At 39.8% G+C, this 26057-nt stretch overlaps 1 protein-coding gene across 1 annotated transcript; it reads right to left on the reverse strand.

The window, feature by feature from the left end:
- Positions 1–840: 840 nt before the first annotated feature.
- On the reverse strand, positions 841–24279 carry LOC309720769 (deubiquitinase DESI2). Its single transcript, XM_082557931.1, has 5 exons — positions 23669–24279; positions 11498–11570; positions 11179–11272; positions 8658–8799; positions 841–3899 (listed from the first exon to the last, which is right to left on the reverse strand). Exons 1-5 carry the CDS (start codon positions 23705–23707, stop codon positions 3624–3626), a joined length of 624 nt encoding a protein of 207 aa, XP_082414057.1. The 5' UTR covers positions 23708–24279; the 3' UTR covers positions 841–3623.
- Positions 24280–26057: the final 1778 nt, after the last annotated feature.

Genomic DNA, 26057 nt, shown 5'->3' on the forward strand with positions numbered 1-26057 from the left:
GATCAAACATCAGTGACACAGGTTATCACATGATCATCAGTGTGTAATAAACTTTTACGGCATCAAAAGGCACTCTGCTACTACTCACACTTTTTAATTATATGCACTTATTTTTGGCTTATTAGTAACAAATATGCACCAGATAGTTTTTTTTATTACTTTATTCATGTTAAAAAAAAAAGTGTGATCCCAAATGATTTGATGAATTTAAAATACAATTAATAAAAAGACATGTTTTGAGATATATTTTTTGAGTGTCATTTCAGATTTTAACTTTCTTTTCAGGTAACTTCACTTGCAGTATATACTCATAAGATTTTACACAGCAGGATAAAATAAAAGTAATCCGTTCTTTAGCAGGCCTTAAAATGAGGTAAATAAAAATGAGTAAATAAAACCTCAAATAACTCAAACATGAGTTTTTATCCCATCTTATTATTTAACAAAAAGCCCTTACGAGAGTTGATTAAATGACTGTCAACACATGTGAGCACCTCTATGAAAGCAGAGATTTGGGAGTTTGCCGAGTTGCATTTAGTTGCATATAACCAACTTCTGCTGCCGATCTGCCAGTGAGAAAGATTACTCATAGGTGGGTTTAATTCTCTGTAGAAAGTAGTGTCAACCCTCCAAGTCACTCTGTACTGCAGCTTAGTTCTGAAAGTATGCAAAGCCCTCCTAAAACAAATATTGACCCATGAAATAAATGTTTAAACCCTAAAGAAAACAATCTACTAACAAATAACACATTTAAACCTAAAACAAGGGGAATCTTTAATCACATTACTAGAACAAAATCTATAGCCATAAAACTAATTCGCCATGACACAAACACAGTCACAGATTGTATATTTTCTTTAATAACTTTCCAACAGATACAAATGTGTTCGGCTCCATCTAAAGTCTCTGCAAGTTCACTGTGAAACGGCTGAAGTCAGTTTTTCTGTGTTTTGAATGATTGAGGTTTCCCGATCTGCATTCATAGTTCACAAAGGTGGCGCAAAATCTCACAAGCTATCTCTTTAAAGGATATTTACTCCTCTGAGAAAATAAATGCACACAAGAAATGAGGGTGATTACAATTCATAGGCTGCCAACGTAAAAAGAAACAAAAGAAGAAGAAGAAAGTGACGTTACAGCCATCTTTGGTCATTTTAATTTACTATACCTTAAATTTGGCAATCACAAGTAAAGTAATAACTAAGTTTGTTGATGATTAGTGTTTAACGATTTATTGTGTATTTGTCGACAGACAGATGATTGTATCACAGCTGAAAACCACCTGAAGCTATGAAGGTTACAGGAAACCTCAGTAACAGTACAAATAACAGCCAGCAGAGGGCGTCGTCAACAACAGTACGTGTGAGTGTGCATTATAAAGTTTATTTAGTGAAACATGAAAATAACTTTTAAAAATTAAATCCTTTCACTTCAAATCAGATAAAATATGCTGGTTTTTGTGTCTTTTACATGATTCCTGTAAAACTGCTTCAGTTTTGTTAGAAAGTCCCAAAAACAACATTTTTACCCGATGGTTGACACTGCCACAAAATGTTGCTAAAAATTAGCGTGAGCACAAAAAGAATACAACTAATCTCTTAAAGATGCAGACGCATTTGTAAATACACCCTGAAAACAGTGCTACATTTGTTAAGATTGATATTTCTTTGCCGCGTGTGAGAGATGTGTGGTAAATTTGGCCCAGTTGGTAGCTCGTTGAAACCGCTTATACTATAAGTGGGGGCACACGCTCCTACATTCATGCACAGACAGGAGAAGAAAAGAAAAAGGGAAAGTGTGCAGGCTCGCAAACAAGCATACAGGATGTAAACAATAGCTTTTTCTTTAAATCTGAGCGAAGAGTAGAAAACTGCACTGCCACAGCGTGCTGCCGAAAAGCTCTATGGAGTGACAACTGCATTAGAAAAGCAACAGCGACAACGCAAATGAGCATGTGGGATAAAAAAGTTTAAAAGATCATATGTTACAAAGCCTTTTAGAGTCCTGAGTTTAATGGCAAAACAGACAAAAAGGCCAGAGTCTTTATTTTGTAGAAATACTATAAGGATTTCTTTTTTAAAAAAAGGGTATCCAAGATCAGTTAGTCTTCATAACATGTTTTCAGAACATCCATGGCTCTTGTTTGGGACAATACACAATATGCAGCATATGTCTCCTTGTTAACAGGATATATATTTGTCTGAGTAAATCATGAAGTTTTCCCCACCAATAACCTTCCGATAATCAAACTTAACTAAACTGTGCAGCGATGTTTCAAAACGGCACCACGTTGTGTCGCTCCTAACTGGACACAGTGTGAAGAAAAAGACTGTGAGAAGTGCAGGCTGAAGAGAGGTCAGTTAAAGAAGAGCTCGTCTGCCTTCGCTTCTTCTTCAGACACATTTGTATACATTGCAGACTGACATTGTGTCCTAAGTGTGAGCGTGGACCTCGATTTTTTCGGATAAAACGTTTTGCTTTATGCTTTTAAACTACTGGGAGTCTTCTACAGTTGACCAACAGAACACTTGTGGGTGCTCTAAGGCACCTTGGCAGCTGCTACTGAGAAAGAAATGTTTCCCATCTTAAATCAATCCCCCCTTCACTAGAACCTAACTACGAAATGATTTAGAAACATTTTACATTATTGGTGGTGAAATACTTGTTGCTACTTCATAATTATTAAGTAAATCCACTTCATTAGTTTGCTTTAATCAAAGCATGTGAGGTTATTAAGGATGGGAGGGAGGATCTGACATCATAGAAGAAAGGCGGGGGTCTCTGTGAAGCTAAGAAAGTCTTATGGATTGACAGTGGTTCTGGATCTGTTTGTTCTTGTCTATGCAGCTGATTGTAGTTCTGGTTTAGGCGGTTTACAAACCTACAGCCTGCTGTAATAAAAAATAAAAGGCAGAGGATCCAGCAATTTGAGGCAAAGGGTAAGAATTCCCAAAATCCACCTGTTACTTTCAAGATTGTAGCAGCCACCTGTCCCAGACCAGATCTGAAACACAGCAGGCGGCAGTGGAAACATTTACCAGCCACAGATCAAATGATATCAGCGCTCAGCTCCTGGACATTTAAAACCACCAATAACTGGGAGGTCGCTCAAGACAATAAAATCCCCTCACAGACCTGCTGTACTTAAAAGTATAAGGCAGAGCATCCAGCACTTTTAATTCTTGTAGCAGTCCTCTGACATTTTTAACACAGCCATAAGCCTTAACAAACCTAAATCATACCCTTTTGGTGAGGATCAACACCACTGATAAATAAAGCACTGGTATAGTTTGGATGTGGCTGGTAAACACATGAAGGAATTTGGCAGGTAAAATAATGAAAACATATTCGATGTGAAAAAGTTAAAATCTCAGATTGATGAGAGCGATGACCACAGGTTTCCCGTCTTTGTCAGCAATAAGAGCTCCTTTCTTCGGCAGGAAAAAAAACATTTCACTGCTCAGGATTTCTTCAAGTGTTTGGCTGACACCCGACCATGCGCGAGGATAAGTCTGACAGGACCTTTGGCTGTAGATAGATCCATCAACTGCAGCAGGTTTTCTGTTACCTGGCTGCCAATGTAACAAGTCCAGCCCAGAGTTTCTCAGCATGCCATGCAGCCTCTACCTGCGGGGCTGGTGGCGAGAGTGACGAGGCAAGGAGGAGGATGGGCTGGAGGACGAAGAAGGTGAGCAGGGTGACATGGAGGCCAGGGAGGCTGTGGCGGCGGCATCCTCTGCCTCCTCCAGTTCGCCTCCGTGGAGCTCCTGGCTCACACTGGACTGTAAGGCAGCTGGGGTCAGCCACTCTTTGGGCAGGCAGCTCTGGAGGAATGGCACGCAGGAGCTGAAGTAGGCCAGGCGATTGACCCAGCGAGGGATCTCCCTGCCACACAGGATCTGAGAAGAAAGACAAGAAGGGAACGTTTTAATAAGTTCAGTACACAAGAAGTGACTCCTTAAAGCAAATGTATATTCTTTTTATGCTAGTCGTCAAAATTAAGGGAAAAAGTAATCACTCGTGTTTAGTGCCCCTCATTTACATGTTTTGTTATGGTTTGCAGGTTTGTGGTACGTAATGAACTATATTCACACAAAAACAGCGCAGACCCCTTTCTGCAACGTCATCAAGCCATGCAATACAGCCACAAAGGCAAATGATACAAAGTACAATAAAATTAAATCAAAGAAGTCATTTCAGAGACAAAAGCTCTATCCACCTACTATTGAAGTCTTTTTATTGTTAGGGACAGAATAAAGTTTGCTTAAAGGGAGGTGGAAGGGAACTACAATGACTCCTCTCAGACAGAAGATGAACTGAGGATCTGCACAAAGACCCAGTACATGACAAACGAGGGTTAAACTGATCTGCGAGTCATGCAACCCTACTATTTTTATATCTAAGACTACAAATAACTGACCATAACTGGTGTATTTTAATTAGTAGTCAATACCACTGGTCCCTAACCTTTTTTGCGCAAAGGACCGGTTTATGTCTGACAATATTTTCATGGACGGGCCTTTAAGGTGTTGCAGATAAACACAAAATAAAACCAGTACCGGTACCAAAAAAAGATTTATTCATAACAACATGAAAAGACCCAGGGAAATCAAGTTAAAGATAACACCGATAAAAAAAATTAACCTATTATCCCGAAAACCATACATTTCACACCCGCTCAACTCTTGCAGCCCACTACCGGTCCATGGCCCGGGGGTTGGGGATCGCTGGGCAATACAATACCAATACAAATCATTAGTTACTAGACTGACAGAAAAATCAAAGGTTTACTTAAATTCAACTTATGTATGAAGCCCCAGTTCAAAACAAAATCGGACTCGAATAGCTTTACATTATAGAAGAAAGAATGAACCGAAGTCCTTTTAACAGGAAAATACCTTGAGAGGGAAGTATGGGAGCTTCTGCCACTGAAAAACACATTTTTGCCATCCTTAAGTCAAAATTTCAGGATGTTATCCAGAACATTTAGATCATCTTAAAATTTGAGTTAAGTATCTAAAAATGTCAACTTATAAACTTAAACGTCTGGTAAAATAACTGGAAATTGAAAAGAATAAGTTGAAATTGCAAGTCAAGTCAAACTTTTGACTGGTAGGATTATGTAGGGCTTTTGTTTCAGCGGTGGAAATAAGCTTCCACGGGGAAGAGAGTGAGGGACACGAGGAGAGAGAAAAGAGCTAACAAATAAAAAGTTGCAAAGTTTACTTCCACATATTATATTATAGTATTTTCTGAATTTCCATATCACCAGTGAGTTGTGTCATTAGGCAAGTGAAGTGCTAGAGCTTATATAAAATAACTGACTATGCCAACACTTAGGGAGATAAAGAGCAGTAATAAGTATTAAATTATATTCAATAAGTCACTTTGTCACTTCCTGGTTAGTTTGTTCTCCATAAGAGAACTTGTCAGTGTTGTGAGAATGCTGTGGAGGAAATTAATCTCAAACAATGACTGCATAACCAGAAATTACATCCTGCCTGTGTCTTGAACTTCCAGGAAACTGAATCAGATTTCCTGACTTTCTATGCCATAAATAAATCTGTAATATGACTCTGTGCTAGTGATTTCTCAACCTACTGTAACAGTTTGTTCACGAGTACGTCTAGTTGGACCTTTTTCGGTCTGTGGTTGACATTTCTCTCTCACAATCTTCCTTAACAACTAACATGCTTGCACAGGCAGACACAGTCTATGTTATGGCTAATTATGATTACTCAGTGCTATTAGAGGTTGTTACAGCATAATGGGAAAAGTGGCTTCCAAGAAACTCAAAGTGTTTTCCTAGTAAAAGGGCTTAATTATGCTTTGATCAGAACATTTATTGAAGCTGCTGACGAGCTGCTTTTACAGACGTGTAAGGAGACAGAGACAGTGGGTTTGCTTTTATCTACAAAAAAATTCTTACAAAGTGGCTGATTTTTGCTGATGATACTAGATTGCATAGGTTGTTTAGGCTCCAGCGATGAGGTTCTTCCATTTCTTCAGAGACTCAGCAAGAACTGCTCCTTGCAGAAGAAGAGGAGGTGGCCTACATTCACCAAAATCCTTAAATATCATCTCTTTAGTGTTTGGCTGACATGTGGCTGATATATAATAAACTGTAGCAATTCACACTACTGTCATGAAATATTCCTTTGCAATAATAAAGTAAGCCTTCAGATCAACAATAGGCAATATTCATCCAATATAAAACGGTTGAAATGGGTTGGAAACATCAGCAACAGAAACATTTTTCTATGCCATGTATTTGACACTATGTGTATGTATGTGCACCACAAGCACTGCTGCTACTCTTTCCCAGCCGAGCAGCTCATCCGTACAGATTGTTAGCACAATTTTATTTGACGAAGAAAGCCTCAATGAAAATAAATATTCTTTCATTTTATCCAGTTTAGATGTTGACTGAGAGACTGATGCTACTAGTCTGTTTGGGATTTTAGATGATAAAACTGCTTTATGTACACTGAAAGTCTGTGTAGGTATTCCTTGTTTCCTCATTTACAATTAATTCCTATACAGTGGTCCTCGCTGTTTTGCAGATTTTTGTGTGCAATATTGCACGTTTGTTGTTTTTTTTAAACAGCGCATTGTGTTCTGCATCCTGATTAGCTGTAGATCACTGTCAATCAATCTCGCCCCGTGCCTTCTGTACAGTACAGAATGCCTTCAGCTTGTCAAATTTACATAAATCTTCGATCGCTAGCAGCGTGACTCTGAAGCGCTGTACTGTATGTTTGTAAGTTTTCTCCCCAACAAACACAACAATGTCGACAAAACGTTTTGCACCGTCAAAGACACCCGCGGGAGCCTTTGGTTTCATTCTGTAATACTGAACTTATTTTTCTATGTAGGTTTGAACTTTTAGAGTGTTTAAACAAGAGAGAAAAGTGTGAACATATTCATGCCTGTGTGAGAAAAATGTATAAAGTGTGTAGTGAGGGGTTTTACAGCCTTAAAACATCTATAATAATTGTAAAAAATAAAGTTGGCTACTTTGCGGATTTCACCTATCACGGATTATTTTTAGGACGCGATAAACAAGGGACCACTGTACTCCTATATTTATTTTTATATTTTTGTATTCAATGCACTTATCTCTCTGTCACAAGAGCTAGACCTCCAATGTGTCAAAAAAGGTGATCCTTCAACCTGATCTTTTATTTTCAGGTAGAGGATGAAGTTACAGGATGGGACATCTTACAAACAAATAAATATAAAAAAATAAATGATGAACATGCCTCTGGTTTGGCTTCATCTTTGCCCTTGGACATTCATCATTATTTAATTGGAACCAGTTGGTTGCAGCTTAGTTTTCAAAAGCCTGAGACAGTCAGTTTTACACTCTGTGCAAGTTTAGCATCTGTGGTGAAATCGCATGCATGCTAAAGGATGGGATTTCTACAGATGACCTAAAAAGAGCAGAAGTGCTCCCTGTGGTCCGCTGGTTCACGAGAAATCGATTTTAAATGAGAAATAAGTCAGGCATGACTGTAACTTTGAAATTCACGTTTAATGATTCTTATCATACATTAGGTCACCGTGTTTCGAGTAACAACCTTTCTTTGAAACAAACAGTCTTCCAATTGGCTAGAGCCCCACATTGTGGCCAACATTTTATAAAACAGAGGCAAGTAAAGGTTTATAGATCTAGTTTTCTGTCAGACTACTAGGACTACAATATACTGAAAGGTTATTAGGAATTTCTACTGATCTACTGTTAGAGTTCAGTGGTCTGCAGGGAGTACAGTATTGATTTTTCAAAAAGAAATCTGACATCTAAGTCGTACACATCAAACATTCTTTCTGAAGATTTAATTTTTATGCTTGATCTTTCAAGCATCCTGCATTCCTGCAACAACAATCAATGTGTCCTGCCATTTTTTACTCTGTCGCTTTGAGTCAGCCTCTCAAGGTAATGCGGTTAGAGTAAGCATAAAAAAAAAATCAAATCCTGGGATGGAAGATGGATGACTCTCAATGGTAAACCTGCATGTGTGCTTGATTTTATTTCCATGTACATGTCTGAATTTTATTGTATTGCACTGACGTGAAGTACTGTCTGCATTTAAGGTTTAGAAAATACCATGGTATGTTGTAAGGATGTGTCTTTTATTATTTGTCTGTGTTTCTACACGCGCGCGTGTGTGTGTGTGTGTTTGCCAGCTGGCTCTGCATGTCTGGGCTCGTATCAGTGTCCTAATCCCCAACTCAGCATTAGATGCTAACTGGAAAACTCCCTGCTCATTAGTCACACCAGGATAAGCTGATTGAAACAACGTGCACGCACGCACGCACACTGTTCTTACACAGCACCTTCTTCCTGTATTTACTGTTGTTGCTCCCGCCCCACACACACACACACACACACACACACACACACATCTGGCCAATGAGCGAACAGTCTCACATGGTTTTTTGAGTGATGCATTTTGGTTCGCTTGGCGTTTACTTGAATGTTTCTCTGTCTGAAAACAAACCAAATAATGGGGAAAGCTACAAGTTTACAAACTCATCAACTGATTTCAACCACAGTAAACAAACTATAGGTGCGAAATCACCGTAAGACTTGGCCTTTAAACTCAGCGCAGCTCAGAGTAATGTCCAATGAAATGATGTGTGTTTTTTTAACCCACCTCCGACAGTGCTGAGGAGAAGTGGTTGCAGTTCTTGTGCATGAGGTGGTAGGCGTTGCCTTTGTACTCCTTCCCCATCTCTTCCACGATCCGCTCCACATCCTCTTCTGTGAAGTCTGTGCTTCCTAGGACAATAGCTTCTCTGCAGAGACAAACAGGCAGAAGGTACTGATGTTACTGAAAGAGCATCTTCTGGGAAAGAAATGTTTCTAATCCAATTCTACTTTTTACCATTTTCATTTACTGATATATTCTTTACTGTTTCTGTCAGTGAGTCTGGCTGAGGGCGACTATTTCACTTCGTGTTGGAAAAAGCTGTCTGACAGCAGATAAAATAGTGAAAAATGTTCAACACTGTGTGCATTTAAAACACACTGATTATTTAAACATTCTATCCGGTACAACCATGTTGCACATTTTTTGAAGAAAACGTTGACATATTTTGTGATTTGCCTTCAGCCAAAAAATAAGTAGTTAACTTTGAGAACATTTTAAAGGTGATCTGAGTTTTTGGCTTTAACATCAAATGAAATTAAAATGAAATTATTATGATTTTAGTATGAGAGAGTGCTTTATTCACTGGGATAGGCCTCAGCTTTGTGGATAATAAGCAGGCATTTGTCACAGATGATCCATATTTGGTTTAGTGGCCTGCTTGGAGACAGTTACTGTGTGTGCATGTGTGTGACAGGCGGAGTCTGTCTAAAGCCACAGGGCAAATCAACTAGAGCAGAAGTAATACTCAGCAGAGTAGGTCTGAGTAGACAAGCACACAAACATACTGAACTGATTTGCTGAAATCAGTTGTCGTGTTTTGTACATTTGGATTCCACATTCCTAAAGAGCATCATGTTGATCTTTTGCAGGATGGAAAAAAAACAAAAACAAATCAGAAACACTACACATTTTGCTGCAGTCCACTACAAAAACAGCTTTTAAAAGACAGCTGGTAATATGGTAAAAAGCTGCACTGGTTTGCAGTGTATTTGCAAAACTCAAATTATTAGACTATACTTGAAAAGTACATCAACAATTATGAATTTTATTTAATTTTATTACAGCCAAACACTGTGTTCAAGCCTAAACGCAATTTAGCCTGGTGAGTTAAATAAAATATTATTGCCCCCCCCCTCAGATGTCATTAAAGTATAAATGATCCATAAAGAAAAATGTCCAACTTTCCAGCAGTAATATTTATTTTTTTCTTGAGTGACCATAAAAGGAACTGCAGCCTGCAGTTTGTTAGTGTTACTTTTTCAGCTTCAGCTCGTTCCTCAAAATAAAGTAAAGGAGAAAACTTGCAGTTTCAGTTCAAGATAAATTGAGCTTTTTTCAAATCTCAATCTTCTGTTTTTTTCAGTCTTTGACCAAGACCATAGGCCATGAACTGTTACAAAAAGGCATTAAAATGTTTGACACATCATGTACAGGAGCTCGCTTTACTGTAGGAGAAATACCAAAATTCATTAAACAGCTCAACTAACAGCTGACCAACTGATCAAATGGGTATAAAGAACATGCACATGAAGCTCTAACTTATCTAGGGAACAAATCAGTGCTTTCTAACTTGGCCGATGGCTGATTGACCAAAACAGTCACTATACACGCGTACTGTATGCGCTACCCAGAACCTACCAGCATCTCCACCTAAACCAAACTACTATCAGTAGTCAAAAGACATTTGACACATTGTCTGACTTTCCAAACTGATCACTCTGCTCTACACAATCTTATTGGGGAAGAATGACCTGAACAATCGGGCATCTAATGAGCAGAATGGACTGAACTGATATTGTCCTTGCACAGCAAACAACCTAAAAGGCTGTTAACGGTTATTAAAACCTACACCAAGTAAGTAATGTTAAGTGACTTCTAATAGCTGTTTAGATAGGTGCCTGCATCATGCCTTTGGGGCAGAACCTGGCACTCTTAACTAGAAAATGTTCTAGCATAAACTTCAAAGTGGTCTCAGTTGTGCCTTGAAGTTCAGCCCCATAGGAACAAAGGATGGCTGTGTTTGTCTTTGTTGTTGTGGGTTGCTGGAACATCTTGCAGCACAGATTTTCTATTTTTCCATGTTTAGAACCATTTCTACAGATTCCCAATAACTTCCCCTCCCTTGTGTGCCAGCTGGCAACCCTTGCAGTTACTCATTTTTCCAAAGATCCTGTGTTGCTTCAACCTACTGAGGTAACTGCGCAGATAAGGGTGGACCCAGATAGATTTATGATACATTCCTCATTGCCATTATTTTACTACCCAGCCCTTGGCGCGTGAACGACTGTCCTCTCGTCACTACTGAGTTTAATAGCTAATAGACTAACAAACTTTTGAGCGGTAACCTGACTGACTCGCCATTTGATTAACATTCTACATTAAACAGGCCAACTCTTTCACCGTAAAAACTCCATCAAGCATGTTGCGAGCTGCCTAGGCTGTTGCGAAAGATATTTAGCAAAACAGAACACATGCATATCTGTACTTGTATGTCTCATATAAACACCAATTATCCCACACTTACTTGAACTTAAAGGTCTCGCCAAGCTCAGTTGCATCACCTGGTGTAATCTCAAAGATCCCTGAGAATGGGTACGGGTGTCCGCCATAGGCAAACTCTAAACACACAAGAACAAATTTGAGCTGCTGATGTAACAAAAGCCATTAGCAGATAACATACAGTTTTATATATACACTATATATAAGTATGTTTAGACATGCCCGGAATGGAAAACAGTGGGGTGTGTATATATCCTGAGCTATAAAAAAAGCATCCTCTCTGTAACACTATCCTTAGGCAAATGACTTGATGTAGGCGGAGTCTTATTTCTGGGCAACCTTACCTCTTCCATAGATCTCAATCCCTGAGTGAAAGACTCCGATGCCCAGAGAGCTGGTGAACTCATTGATCCAGTACTGAAGGCAGAAGGAGAAACACAGAATAACACGTTTGTTAAATTACAGTAAAATAATAATGCATGTTTTCTACACCTATTGATTTAATATATTTAAATTTTTAGTCTACAAAATGTCAACAAAAACAATCCATCACAACTTCCCAACATGAAAGCTTTTCTTGTTAAACTGTTCAAAATGTAAACATATCATAGTAAAGTGAAAGAAAAAGCAACAAGAATCAAATTAAAATATGTGATAAAACAATGTAATATCAAATTTATATGGATATTCTTCAGGAAGAAGACAAAACCTCCCCCTCACTGAGGTAGAAAGAAGGAATGAGGAGTATGCACAGACAGCTCCAGGGCATCTCTAAATCCTTGCTGTTACAGACAGACAGTGAATCATTGCATAACTACAAGTGATAGTTCAATTTTTTTGACCTCTGAAAGACGGGAAATTCCTTCAAAATGTAGCCCCCACTGCAATAAACCCACAAACGGCAGCTGAAAAGGCAATATGTTTGACATCCTGCAGCTATGCAAACCTTATTACTGAATTGTCATTGTCCTATTGTACCTTGGCATTTATCCAGTCTTCATATCAGAATAATCAAATTCAGCTACAGAACACATTTACAGACTTTTCTGTGGGAATTTATGACCACAGTGCAGATGTTATCCCTGATGCTTACACAAGATTTCTTTGCATGCAGACAATGACAGTCAAGCTGCACAGAAATAAATCAATAACTGCTGCACTAATCTTTGAAACTGCTATCCATCTTTTCTGTAGTATGTCTGCTAAACATTGTGTCTACAAGGTGATTGGGCAGACTGTTGCTAGGCAGAATTTTCACTCAAAAACATTATTTTATCACAAAAGATGGAGCAGAGAAGAGTGTTGGTGAAGCATCTCAGGAAGCTGAATAATAATCTCTAAATCTAATATTTGTTCATACCTCAAACATCTTCCTACTGCTTCACTGTGCCACGTCATCAGTTAATTGATTATTGTCTTGGACCTGATCAATTTTAAAGTTTGATGCTGTTGACGTTTCTTCAAACCAAATCAAGTGCTGATCAGCATGATTAAAACATGCCAAATTTACCAAGAGCAGTTCCTTTCTGCCAGTGCACTGTAACAAAGGTGACAGATTTCTTACCATGCAAATCTGAGACAATTTTTTTTGTAGACAAAGTCTACAAAAAATATACACCTACATAGTCCTGTGAAAAACTAATTCTGATTCTTTTTTTCAGCCATTATGTTGCAGATTTGCTGTTGTGTTTGGGATCGTTGTCCTGTTGTAGGGCCGCCACAAACGATTATTTTGATAGTCGACTAGTCACAGATTATTTTTGCGACTAGTCGACTAATCAGATCATGCATCAATTGGACGTACAACGTACAGCTTATTGCACCAGCATGCATCTGCTCTTGTATAACTATCATTAGCTTACAGCCTTAAGTGTTTAAGGTATGTGCTAACTAAAAAAAAAAAAAGACAAGATGATAGTTTATTAAATTTTAATGAAATTTGCAGATTGTTTCGGTGAAGTTTAAGAAACTCAGCCATCTGCTCCTTGCTATCTAAAATATAACAGCACACCGGAGTATATTCTCCAGCAAAATAATTTCCCCTAGGGATCAATAAAGTATTCTGATTCTGATCTCACACTTCTGATGATCAGTTGTCTGCTTGACGTTTATTCAGCTGTGTAAAAACTATAACTTTAATCTCAGCCAAACCGATTTACTCAGGAACAAATAAAATACTGAAAAAAGCCAAACAATAATATTTTAAGTTATTTAAGTGACTTATATATCATGTTTAACCTGAGTAGCGAAAGACGGCGGTGGGTTTGCCGGGAGTCCGGTGTTCTCACCGACTCTAGTGAGCCTTGAACCCGGGCTAGATATTGAGCTGGTGCGTAACAGACATATCCGAAAACGTCGGAGCGCTTTTGAAAATATGTGGTGTCTTGATAAACTGAGCAGATATTTGAGGTTTACACAGCTACATTCTCGCCTGAAAATATGTTAAACGTTTATTTTGTGACCCAGAAAGAATAATAAGAGTAATATTAAAACTAACTAGCTGCCGCCATTGTTGGAAACTTAGCTGGGCCGCGCTATGAATTCTGGGACACAGCTTCTTCTTCTTCGGGGTTTAAAAGGGCAGCTGGCATCCTTGTACATGCAGTGCTGTCATCTACTGTTTCAGTCCGTTATTACACGCTTAAATCCTGCTACTTATTCCTGCGTGTTTTGGATGTTACAAAGCTTCAAACGACGCATCGACTATTAAATTGGTAGTCGACGATTTTGATAGTCGACGTAATCGTGACTAGTCAACTAATCGTGGCAGCCCTATCCTGTTGCATGACTTAGTTTTGGCTGAGCTTTAGCTGCTGGACAAATGGGCTCACATTTGATTCTAGAATACTTTGGTATACAGAGGAATTTGTGGTCAACTCGCTGATTCCCAGATCTTACAGCTGCCAAATAAGCCCAAATAATCACCCCTGTGACACCATGCTTGGCAGCTTGCTCCTGGTAACACTTCCAAAAAAGCCATACATGTCTTTTTTCTAACTGTACTGCCATGACCTTTAACAGTTAACTGAGGCCTGCAGAGTCTGAGATGTAGCACTTGGAGTTTTTACAGTTTCTTTGAGCTCTGTGTTATGCTGACCATTTAAAGACATTAATTCTGACATTAGGAATCTGTTTAAATTGATTTTAAGTATTATTTGGATTTGTATATTATATTAGAGCTTTCCATCTTACATATTTGAGGCATTAAATGTGTTTAACCAGAGTGACAATAAACAACTTAATTACTTGAAAATGACATATTTTATTAGTGTGTACACACAGAGGCTCTCCTTCTTGACATAAAAACAGCTTCCAATGCAAACTACAGTTATCAGGTATCACAGAAGACAGCTTGCTATTTAAAACAGTTATCACATTTCCCGTCTGTCATTATGCAAATACATTATGTAGCTGCTTAAAGTCACTTGTGGCAGAGCTGCTGGTCTCCGCCACATCTGCAATGCAAAATATAACCTCTGTGGAATGTAAGAGTTTAAACACCAACTGATCACAAAGGCTTTGCGGATGCTACCTGCTGGATGCCCTTCCAAATGCAATGCTCCCTGTTTTTCCAGTCTTGGGAATGGAAAAAAAGAACTAGGAGTAAACTGGATGTATTCTTCAACTCTACTAGAATATCTAAAACAGTTACAGTGCACCTTAAACGCTTTATCCACTATCTGATGTGCTTCTTTCAATTTTTCCTTATTTGAATTCAGATGGTTGGGGCTGCGTGTTCACAGCCAGAGCTCTGTGATTGAGATGACCATACTAGGATATCCTCTCACTGACATCATACCGAGCCAAGAGCATCCAAATGCATGAAACCAAGCTGAAACCTAAGCTTTAGGCTTATAGGATAACTTGCACAGAGCCAGCCATGTTAAATATGCACACCCACCATTGTAACAGTATATGCGGGAAAAAATATACAGTGGAACCCCGACTTATGAATACCCCATTTAACGAAAAATTCAAGTTACGAAGGCACTTAACGGCAATATTTCTGCTCGTGTTATGGCAAAATGCCCGCGTAACGAAATTCGCTGGCTCTGATTGGCTGAGCCCAGAATGCCTACAATGCCCATAATGCCTTCCGAATCCTGTGACAACCCCCTTGGCTTTCGTACTTGCGCTTCGCTGTTCCACTTGGACGTATTGTAGTTGTAGTTAGCAATTAGCCTATCATTCACTCAAAAGGCGCAATGGGTGCTTCGACTTACGAAAGACCCTTTGGAACGAATTAATTTTGTAAGTTGGGTTCCACTGTGTGTACACACACACACACACACACACACACACACACACACACACACACACCCTTAAACTTTATTGAGGGAACTGACTTTAAAACAGAATCTGCATTCTGATCAAATACAACATTTACTGAGGCTTTGGCACAACTTTTGTTTTTTCAAACCCACATTTCAAACTTGTCATGCTGCTGGGTTTCTGTTTCCTGAACTATATATGGGGCAAATGTTGCACAAAGAAAGCCACAGCATGCGTGTCAGTAGTTTTGTTTGAAGAAGCAAAAATGCCACTGCATATCCCCATTTTATCAGAGTCAAGCTACAGCTTGTGCATTTAGAGCTTGTAGACGTATCTCTCACTATAGAGACCTTTTTGATTTTGTTAAAGGTCAGTAATAAAGGACCAACATTGAGTCCAAAAACTAACACAATAAAGCATCTCATATTTCCATTTCCTAACATTACTTCTGGTAGGGTTTTTCCCACCAAAGAGTTTCTCACATCAGCTGATCTCCTACGGATATGAAATCATGTCTGTATCAGTTCTGAAGTGGTTTCTTTGAGCCCAGGAACAGCAGCCATCTGTGTGTGCACCAGCTGGTTCTCACTGACTAAGAAGCCTTGGCTGCTGGCTCCTTTTTAAAACATTATCTACATTTCTGTTACAGTAATGGTGACAGAAGCCAGTCTAGAAAACGTGAACACACATCAGCATTTGAGCTGCTAAAAATAAACAGACACCCCCCCAAAAAAACTTCCTTAACTGACTTTATATAAGGCGAAACATAAATAGCAGGTTGGTGAACTAACACCCAATGGCAGCGTAGTATGTGCCAATATGTCCTTGTAGAACGTGTGTAGGAGTTATGTTAAGAAAACTAATCTGCATCGAAATGCAAAATGACTGTCTCCCACTCCGTTAACAGGAGTAACAAAGACAAATAGTCTGTTACGCTGCTACTCCTCGCCCCTGTCGGTGGTGAAATAAGACTCTTATCTCAGACCTCATTACTTCAAAGCTTGTTAAAAGCTGTGTGCTGTAGAGAACAGGCTGCGCGTTTATGAATGAATTAAAAGATAATGAAAGGAACAGGAGACAGAGAGGTGGATGAATGCTTGCTGTAGTTTGCTCTGTAGTTTTCTTCTGTTTTTAAGTTAAGATGTACACCGCTGATTTGAAAGTGTAGCGGAAACAAGCTGACTGAAACTAAGCTCAAAACAGAAATCGATGGAAGGAAGCTACTACCAGCCACAAGATGGGTTCTGGTGAATTTTACCTTCATCTGCAACAATAGTTTGCTCTAGTTTTACCCACAAAGTTATCTTAAATCTCCCATGCAAAGTGTGTTACATTTTTATTTATTTTTTTAAACACTCAGCAAGTTTACACTGAACTAGGCAATTGATTAACAAAAAAATAATAATAATAAGATCACTGCTGATTCGAGTTACTGATTCCTGTGAGCTCTTTGTACTGCTGTCTGTTGATCTGATTAACACAAATGAGCAATTTTGACATTCCCATAACCTGTGGTGCAGCATTAAGACATTTGCCTTACACACAAAGGATTTCAGAGTTCAGATATTGTTTCCATTACTGATAGCTTTAGATTGCATTGTATTAGTTTTTATGTTTGTATATAATAAAGTGAATACTGAGTGAGTGAATCAAATGTGAGGAACTTGTATTAAGAGACTGTTTATTATGGAAATAAAATCTCCAGTTTTATATCAGCTGTTAGCTCTAATTAAAAAGACTGAGAAGTACAGTAAATTAGGTCTGGTTCCAAACTCGGATTGTCTACAATTACATAATAAAACAGAGGTGAAAGCTGCCATCATTGCAATGTTTAATGAATGATAACCTTGACCACACACCCAAGCTATAGTACTATTTTAATTGGTTTAGATTTCTTCCATTAGAAATGCTGCACTATATTCCACTAGCAGAGATTTATGTGGCTGTAGCAACACAGTACACTCCCAACTTCTTTTGTTTTGGGCCACGTTACCTTGTAAACTAGGTGGCAAAAAAGAAAAGGAGGAATCATGACTGCTGCATGTCCTTAATTGATCCACACAAAGACACTGCAGCCAACACATAGCCTGCTCGGCTGAGTATCAGGCTCCATTACACAGTTAAACCTAATATCCTAACATGTCCTCTTACACGCTCTGAGACAAAGAAACCCGTGGTGCTGGCTGGCAGGCAGACAGGTGGTGTGCAGATAATGCTGTCTCATTAGAGCAGTGCACTAAACCACTCAGAGCTGTCCAGGAAATCCACTTAGCTGAGATGTGAGCAGGACTGTGGGGAGGACCTGACAGAATGGGAATTGGGAAAAAGCAGTGGTTTGGGGCTGAGGGGGCGCCTGTAATCATGTCTGTACATACACTCTTGACAGTCACGTGACATTATCGATCCTCAATGGGGACTTGTTATCAATCTTTTTGAGTAGATGCTCAGTTGTGCTCCAAGAAGAACAACAGAGCAGGCAGACTCACACACACTGCATAAATGGTGATGCTCTTGAGATTGAGGTAAGGATCCTGAGTTGTTACCCAACTGTCTTGACCTCGGCAATCATCTGATCTTTGCTGTTTTCTCACCTTCTTTTACATTAAATGTTAGCCCTAAGCTTACACCTCCCAATAAAACAGGCCCCATTGAGACCATCAAATAAACTGCATGACAAAACAGCCTCCTTATTCACTTCTATGAGAACATAATCGCAGGAAATTAGAGCTGTTTGCTCAAGTGGATGACTAAGAAGAAACAACCTATAAATTAGGAAACTGGTTTAAAGTGACAAATTAATCAAAGTCATCTAAATATTTCCTGATTTACAACTGCTTTTCAGACTTTTTTTTTTAATCTGATACCACTTTGGGGGTTTAAAAACTTTAAAAAAATGAAACTGTTTTGTTGTCCCACTGACATTTTAATGTTGTTAAGGTTTAATGAATGCAGACATTATTCCTGAGGTGACGTATAACATTTTCTGAGAAGCCTTTAGAATTTCTACAGTTGTAAAGTGGCCTCACAAGTAGGGATGGGTACCGGTATCCAGTGCCATGATGGCACCGGGTCTGACATAAACGGTAGTAACCAGACCGAAAAGCAGCGCAGATTTCAGTGCTTTATTTCAGTGCTTTTTTTCCCTGAGATGTCATACACTTTGGATTCCAGCCAATCATTTTAACTTTGCAAGCGTAGTAGGCGGGCCCAGGTACGTACGTTCTTTTAGAGCAGAGCTACAGATTAAAAACGCCCAAGGCGAAGCGGTCAAAGTCTGGCTGTATTTCACAGCAAAAGATGCAAACTCAGCAGCCTGCAACAAGTGCTTTAAGCTGATACTGTGCAAAGGAGGTAACACCTCAAATCTGATGAAACACCTGGCGACGCTTAGCGTTTTTTTAAAAGCCGAGAAATTCACCGTATTTGATAGCTTGCTGCAAGACCTCACATCGAGCACATCTACTGCGGGTGTGGTGCCTGTTATCGGTCTTGGAGTTAGCAACATCCCCCCCAAAACCCGAAGAGTAGAGTCCTGGCCCCTAGCCCTGCCAGTGTAGCAGAAATGATGACGGATGATGATGGCAGCAACAGCCGTTCTTCTCTGGGTCAGTAGCTTAATGTTGTTCGTGTGTAATTTACGCTGAATAGGCTAACCACATTATTAAATTAACGCATGTAAGGTGAACTAGCAAACACCATCGTAGTTACATGCAGCTGTCTTCTTGTTTGATGGCAGATACTCCCTTCACCCTGGCCAAAAAGGCTAAAATGACCAGAGAAAAAGTGGGAAACAGCTAAACATGAGAGGTTTTTGGACAAAGTTGGTGTTTTTTTCCCCCTCATTGATTAAGCACTGCTTCCAGCCAAGAGTGATACCATAAATTCCCCTATAGCTGCAGAAAAGGCTAACATTGTTATCTTTATAGAAAAAAAACAAACAGCTAAACATGAGAGGTTTTTGGACAAAGTTTGTGTTTTCCATTCTTTAAGCACCGGTTCGAGCACCGTTTAAGCACTGGCACCATTTCTGGTATCGAATAAAACCTAAACGATACCCATCCCTACTCACAAGAGCAAAACAACAGAGCCATCTCTTCTGTCCTTAAAGTGTTTTGACTTTTTTTTTGGTCCTTAAAGAATATTTTGGATGGTAAAATATTCCAACTGGAATTTGGGAACATCAGAAAAAAAAACAGTACAACATGAGTCCAAGTTAGTAAAAGAAGCATGTCCTCATCTATCAGTGCTCTGTTATTCTCCAGTTTCCTTAAATCCAAGATTATATTTTGTAAGCTAAAACTTATAGAAATAGCCTCATAAATAAAAAAATAAAAATTTGATTTCTAACTAAAATATTAACATTTTATTCCAGCTCAAAGAGAGTTATTGTGGAAATACAATGGACTGGTATGTGATGAGTCAATCCGCTGTCCGATCCACACTTCAGTTCATGTTGTTCTCTTTTTACTTAATGCAACATCAGTGGCAGACAAGCTAGCATATAATGGAGGGGAAAAAGCTCCACAGATAACTTCTACTTGTATCTTTCCAATGTGGACTGGTACTTGGTACTGGTAAAGATTCATGGCTAAAATATGCATAGAACACAAATAAAAGAAAACCCTGTTACTGGGCCACCAGTAACAGTGACTCAATCTATAAACTGATGGTCCCCCACCAAGTGACTCAACCAGCCTCCAAGCAAATCAGTCAAACAACACTCACTGGAATTGATCTACGGTGCAGTAGAGCAAAATTGATGTTTTTTCCTTGAATGCAAAACACATTTACACAGAACTTCCATACAAGTGAAGTATTATGCACAGTTTTAGGCAGGTGTGAAAAAAATGGTGGTAGACAAAGAATGGTTCCAGAAATATAATAATTTTTTTTTAAAATCAATATTTGGTGTTACTACCAGCATCGATTCCTATAGGTACACTTGCACAAAGTCAGGGATTTTGTAGGATCATAGTCAGAGGTATGATCAACCAATTATACCAAACAGGTGCTAATGATCATCAATGTCGCACGCAGGTTGAAACAGTCATTAACTGAAACAGAAGCAGCTGTGTCTGAGGCTTAAAACTGGGTGAGGAACAGCCTCTGCTACGAAGGTGAGGTGAAAGAGTTTCATTTCATGGCAAGAGTGAGCACATCAACAAGCACAAGGTAGTTTACTGCATCAGTAAGGTCTCTCCCAGACAAAGATTTCAAAGCAGACTGGGGTTTCAAGATGTTCTGTTCAAGCTCTTTTGAAGAAGCACAAAGAAACTGGCAACACTGAGGATCGTAGACGCAGTGGTTGGCCAAGGAAACTTAGTGCAGCAGATGAAAGAACATCAAGCTTGTTACCTTTCAAAATTAGATGTCGTCCAGTAGTGCCATCAGCTCAGAGCTGGCAGAAACCAGTGGGACCCAAGTACACTCAGCTATTGTCCGGAGAAGACTAGCCAGAAGTGGTCTTCATGGAAGAGCTACAACCAAAAAGCGATACCTCCGACGTGGAAACGAGGCCAAGCAACTCAAGTATACACAAAAACATAGAAATTGGGGTACAGAAAAATGGCAGCAGGTGCTCTGGACTGATGAGTCAAAATTTGAAATATTTGGCAGTAGCACAAGGCAGTTTGTTCATCGAAGGGCTGGAAAGCGGTACCATAATGGTTGTGTGCAGGAAACAGTGAAGCATGGTGGAGGTTCCTTGAATGTTTGAGGCTGCATTCCTGCAAATGGAGTTGGAGATTCAGTCAGGATTAATGGTGTTCTCAATGCTGAGAAATATAGAAAGATACTCATCCATTACGCAATACCATCAGAGAGGCATACGATTGGGCCCAAATTTATTATATTATATACAGCCAAAGTCATTAAGAACTAGCTTCCACGTAAAGAAGAACAAGTAGTACTGGAAGTCGAGTGTGTCTGAGATTACATGAAGAGACAAAAGGATGTGAGGAAGCCTACGTCCACAGAAGATCTGTGGTTAGTTCTCCAAGATGTTTGGAACAACCTACCAGACGAGTTCCTTCAAAAACTGTGTGCAAGTGTGCCTAGAAGAATTGATGCCGTTTTGAAGGCAAAGGGTGGTCACACTAAATATTGATTTGATTCAGATTTCTCTTTTGTTTATTCACTCCATTTTGTTGCTTGATGAAAATAAATGATTAGCACTTCTGTTTTTGAAAGCATTCTTTGTTTACAGCATTTTTTCACACCTGCCAAAAACTTTTGCACAGTACTGTATACTTACACTCAAACCGAGGTGCAAAACCATTAGTTCTGCTGTACTGTTATTATCATCGTGGGGGTCAATGCATGTACAAAGCAAAACTGATTTTTAGTTAGGTCAACTGTCAAAAGTGAAGGAAAGGAAGCCAATTAACAACCAGCAGACAGCAAAATGTACCATTAGTGATCATGCCACTAGCAGGTCACCCCTCCTACAGTACTTAGGTCTGAACTGGCTGATTAAAAGAAAGAGGAAGCCTTTAAAAAGTGCTGGAATGAAGGACTGGACTCCTGCCACAGTGAATGTTTGCCGCGGCACCAGTTTCCACACAAACATCGCAAATATGCATGGTTCAGAGCGGATCGTTAGGCAGAAGCAAAAAACACACAGTTTCTTCTGTATGGAAAATATGTCCTTCCGTCTCTACTGTCGATTCTCAAATATACTCTAAAGATCTTACACATGTGTCTTTTAGATGTGTATGAGTAGCTTCTTAAAGCAACGGCCCCTGCAGCTATTCACATGAATGGAAGCAAGACAGAAATAAAAGCTCTTCAGACTTTACAGAGAATGCAAGTCATGTGGAAAGCAAGAGAAAGTGAAAGAAAGTAATGAAGAGAACAGGAAGAGAGAAAAAGGGGAATAAAGAATAAGAAACTAAGGAAGAAAGGAATGAATACATACCAATGTATATAATTTGTAATCGTGCAACACACTACTCTTTCTACTGACTCTCAAAGGTCTGTTTAATGACTCTCTGGCTTTCAGTGTTAATCCATTTCAACCCATGTGACCCCAAACCTCTGCAGATATATTGACCAGCAGCTGCAGAGGGACATCAATAAATAGAACAAAAGCAGGACCAAGAAGAAAAGAATCGAGTCCTAAAAAAGGCCATTTATATTTTACCAGGGAGTAACATGTTCAAGTAAGGAAGACCGTCATGATTTACGATGCACAGGTCACAAAGCCAAGTGTACATACAAAGGATGTTGTGGTTTTCCAGCCAGGAGTTCATGCACACTGTCCCAGAGCACTACCCCGATCTGTTTTATAACCTCAAGCAAGACCCACTTTAAATGTAATCTTCAGCCATATTAATCAATGATTCATCAATACATCAATTTCCAGAACCCATCCCCACTGACTCATCCCAGCATGGTGACAACATAGTGACTCAAATTACTGAACCTCAGACTAATGCTATAACAAAGAGTCGATAGCACGTTCTATGCAGTAGAAATTACCATGCTACTTTCACATCTGCTTTTGGTTTGGTGTTTAGAGTGAACTGAAATCCTTAAGATGCAAAACTAGGCTTAGTTAAATAGTGACTTCCTGTAAAGCCTAAACTTTTACTAGTTTTTTTTGCTTTGTTTTTTGTCTGTAGTCCACAGTGGACCAGTTTTCTGGCAGTCCTATCATGGAAGATACATAAAAGATAGCCAGAACAAACGGAGATTTAATATATGGACTAGCAAATCAGCTGTGGGTTCCAAGTTGCTTAATTTTCGTTCTTGATTCTTTTCACACTGCTTTTCCTGTCGCCATTTGCAAACCGGCTTATTTTGTTTGCACTGAACAGACACCAAAACAATGTTGGATCTAATACAAATAGACAAAAACCTTTCGAAAAGGATCATACGACAATAAAGCGTACATGAATTGGTTCAACCGCTTGCAACCCTGACTCACTGTGTTTTGCAAGAAAACAACTGAGGGGGAATAAGCAAACTAATTACTAAAGATGGAACTGCATTAAACGGCAATTGCTTTGGTGTTGTGTGAGTATGCCGAATTGAAGAGTGGTTCGTAATTACGCGAAAATGCTTTTGAGTGTTTTTCTTCCATTATTGTACAAGTGCTGATAACCAACGAGGAATTAAAATCGCATTTTTATAACGCGCTTCAGCGTTGTGTCCTGGATAAATAATACTCCTCTCAAACATACTTCTTAGATCAAGTGATAACAAATAAGCAAGAAAACGTTCACGTTTCCGCTTCTACTTACCATATCATAGACATTTAGGATAATCGGCTCGTTTGCCATCACTGGGCATCAGGATTTTCTTCCCCTAGCGTCCCTTCTTCTCTCCGGGTTCTCTTCCTTCGGTGCGAGATCCAAACTCTCGCTCTCCTCCTCTTATTATTATTATTGCTGGCTCTTTCTCGAAAGATGTTCACCTTGGTAATTCAACTTCGCAACTCGGTGTAAAAATGTTAGAGTTCCGATGATGTTTTCACCGTCCAACATCTGACTGATTTTGTCCCCCGACAGAGCAGCAGCAGAGGCGGACAGATGAATCTATCGGTTACCAAAACTGACTTGCTAAACCCGGTCGGCTACCGAGGTCGCCGCGAAAAAACACTGACTTTACAGGGAGAATTTTCTCTTCCAGAAGACGCCGCGCCGCGGAAAAAAGTCAAATTCATTTTCCCAAACAAACTGCTTAGTTAAATAACATAATGTAGGTACATGAAAATGAAATTCCCTGTGTAAAAAACGACTTGCTACTCCCTTATTAGCCCCGGCTAACGGTAGCAATGGAGCTGCAGGCAGGATGCGACTGCTGGGAGAAATTGGACGATGTTGAGGAGTAGACCGATGAGCCCATCACTCTATTAAGCTCCCTTAGCGCACTGAGCATTATGGGTGATGTAGTTCATAAGGAAAACGAGCGCCCAACCAAACTACACTGCTAATAAATAAATAAATAAATAAATAAATAAGTAAAGGGAACACTTAAACAACACAATGTAACTCCAAGTCATGCGCACTTCTGTGAAATCAAACTATCCACTTAGGAAGCAACACTGACTGACAATCAATTTCACTTGCTGTTGTGAAAATGAAATAGACAACTGGTGGAAATTATGGGCAATTAGCAAGACATCCCCAATAAAGGAAGGGTTTTTCATTTGGTGACCACAGATCTCAATACCTATGCTTTCTGGATGATTTTTTGGTCACTTTTGAATGCTGGCAGTGATTTAGAATAGAATAGAATAATCCTTTAATTGTCACACAAGGGGAAATTTGGTTGTAACAGCAGCCAAAAAGACACATATACAAACAAACAGGACACAGGACACAGAACAGAAACATACACAAGTTTTCTTACATATTTAGATTAAGGACCGTGGTTACTATATACAGAGAGTACTGTACAGTTATTAAATTAAATAAAAATAACTACAGATAAGAGGCAAACCAGCTTGTAGTGCGAATCGGTTAATTAACTTATTGCAGTTACAGCACAGATGTAAACGTCTATGTTTGTTGGGAGCAGTTCTGATTGTACAGTCTGACAGCTGCAGGGAGGAAGGACCTGCGGAAACGCTCCTTCATGCATCTAGGATGGAGCAGTCTGTCACTGAAGGAGCTCTGCAGTTCAGCAACATTTACATGCATGGGGTGGGAGACTCTGTCCATCAGAGATGTTATTTTGGCCAGAGTCCTTCTGTCTCCCACCACCTGCACTGGGTCCAGGGTGCATCCCAGAACAGAGCTGGCCTTCCTGATGAGCTTATCCAACCTCTTCCTCTCAGCTGCCGATAAACCGCTGCTCCAACATACAACACTGTAAAAAATGACAGATGCCACCACAGAGTCATAGAAGGTCTTTAAAAGCGCTCCCTGTACTCCAAATGACCTCAGCCGCCTCAGCAGGTAGAGTCTGCTCTGACCCTTCCTGTAAAGAGCATCAGTGTTGTGGCTCCAGTCCAGTTTATTATTCAGGTGAACACCCAGGTACCTATAAGAGTCCACTATCTCAATGTCCACTCCCTGGATGTTCACCGGTGTCAGTGTGGTGGGTCTGCGTCTCCGGAAGTCCACCACCAACTCCTTGGTTTTCCCAGCGTTGATCAACAGGTGGTTCTGCTGACACCAGTCAACAAAGTCCAGAGTCCACTGTCTGTACTCTGAGTTGTCCTCACCTGTGATGAGGCCGACTATGGCAGAGTCATCAGAGAACTTCTGTAGGTGGCAGCGTGGGGAGTTGATGGAGAAAATTTCACTCTAGTGGTAGCATGAGACGGAGTCTACAACCCACACAATTTGCTCATGTAGTGCAGCTCATCCAGGATGGCACATCAATGCAAGTTGTGGCAAGAAGATTTTTTTTGTGTCTGTCAGCGTAGTGTCCAGAGCATGGGGGAGACAGGTCAGTACATCAGGAGACGTGGAGGAGGCCATAGGAGGGCAACAACCAAGCAGCAGGACCGCTACCTCCGCCTTTGTGCAAGGAGGAACAGGAGGAGCACTGCCAGAGCCCTGCAAAATGACCTCCAGCAGGCCATAAATGTGCATGTGTCTGCTCAAACGGTCAGAAACAGACTCCATGAGGGTGGCACGAGAGCCCGACATCTACAGGTGGGGGTTGTGCTTACAGCCCAAC

The sequence above is a fragment of the Aulonocara stuartgranti genome (genome assembly GCF_965226115.1).
Source record: "Aulonocara stuartgranti genome assembly, chromosome: 13".
Taxonomy (NCBI): domain Eukaryota; kingdom Metazoa; phylum Chordata; class Actinopteri; order Cichliformes; family Cichlidae; genus Aulonocara; species Aulonocara stuartgranti.

What these genes read in the sequence shown, in the direction of transcription:
- LOC309720769 (XM_082557931.1), bottom strand. Translation starts at nt 23,707, where the DNA reads ATGGCAAACGAGCCGATTATCCTAAATGTCTATGATATG. An exon ending in GATTGAGATCTATGGAAGAG is followed by an intron (nt 11,273 to 11,497) that starts GTAAGGTTGCCC and finishes TTGTGTGTTTAG; the next exon opens with AGTTTGCCTATGGCGGACAC. An exon ending in TCTCCTCAGCACTGTCGGAG is followed by an intron (nt 3,900 to 8,657) that starts GTGGGTTAAAAA and finishes CTTTCTTCTCAG; the next exon opens with ATCCTGTGTGGCAGGGAGAT.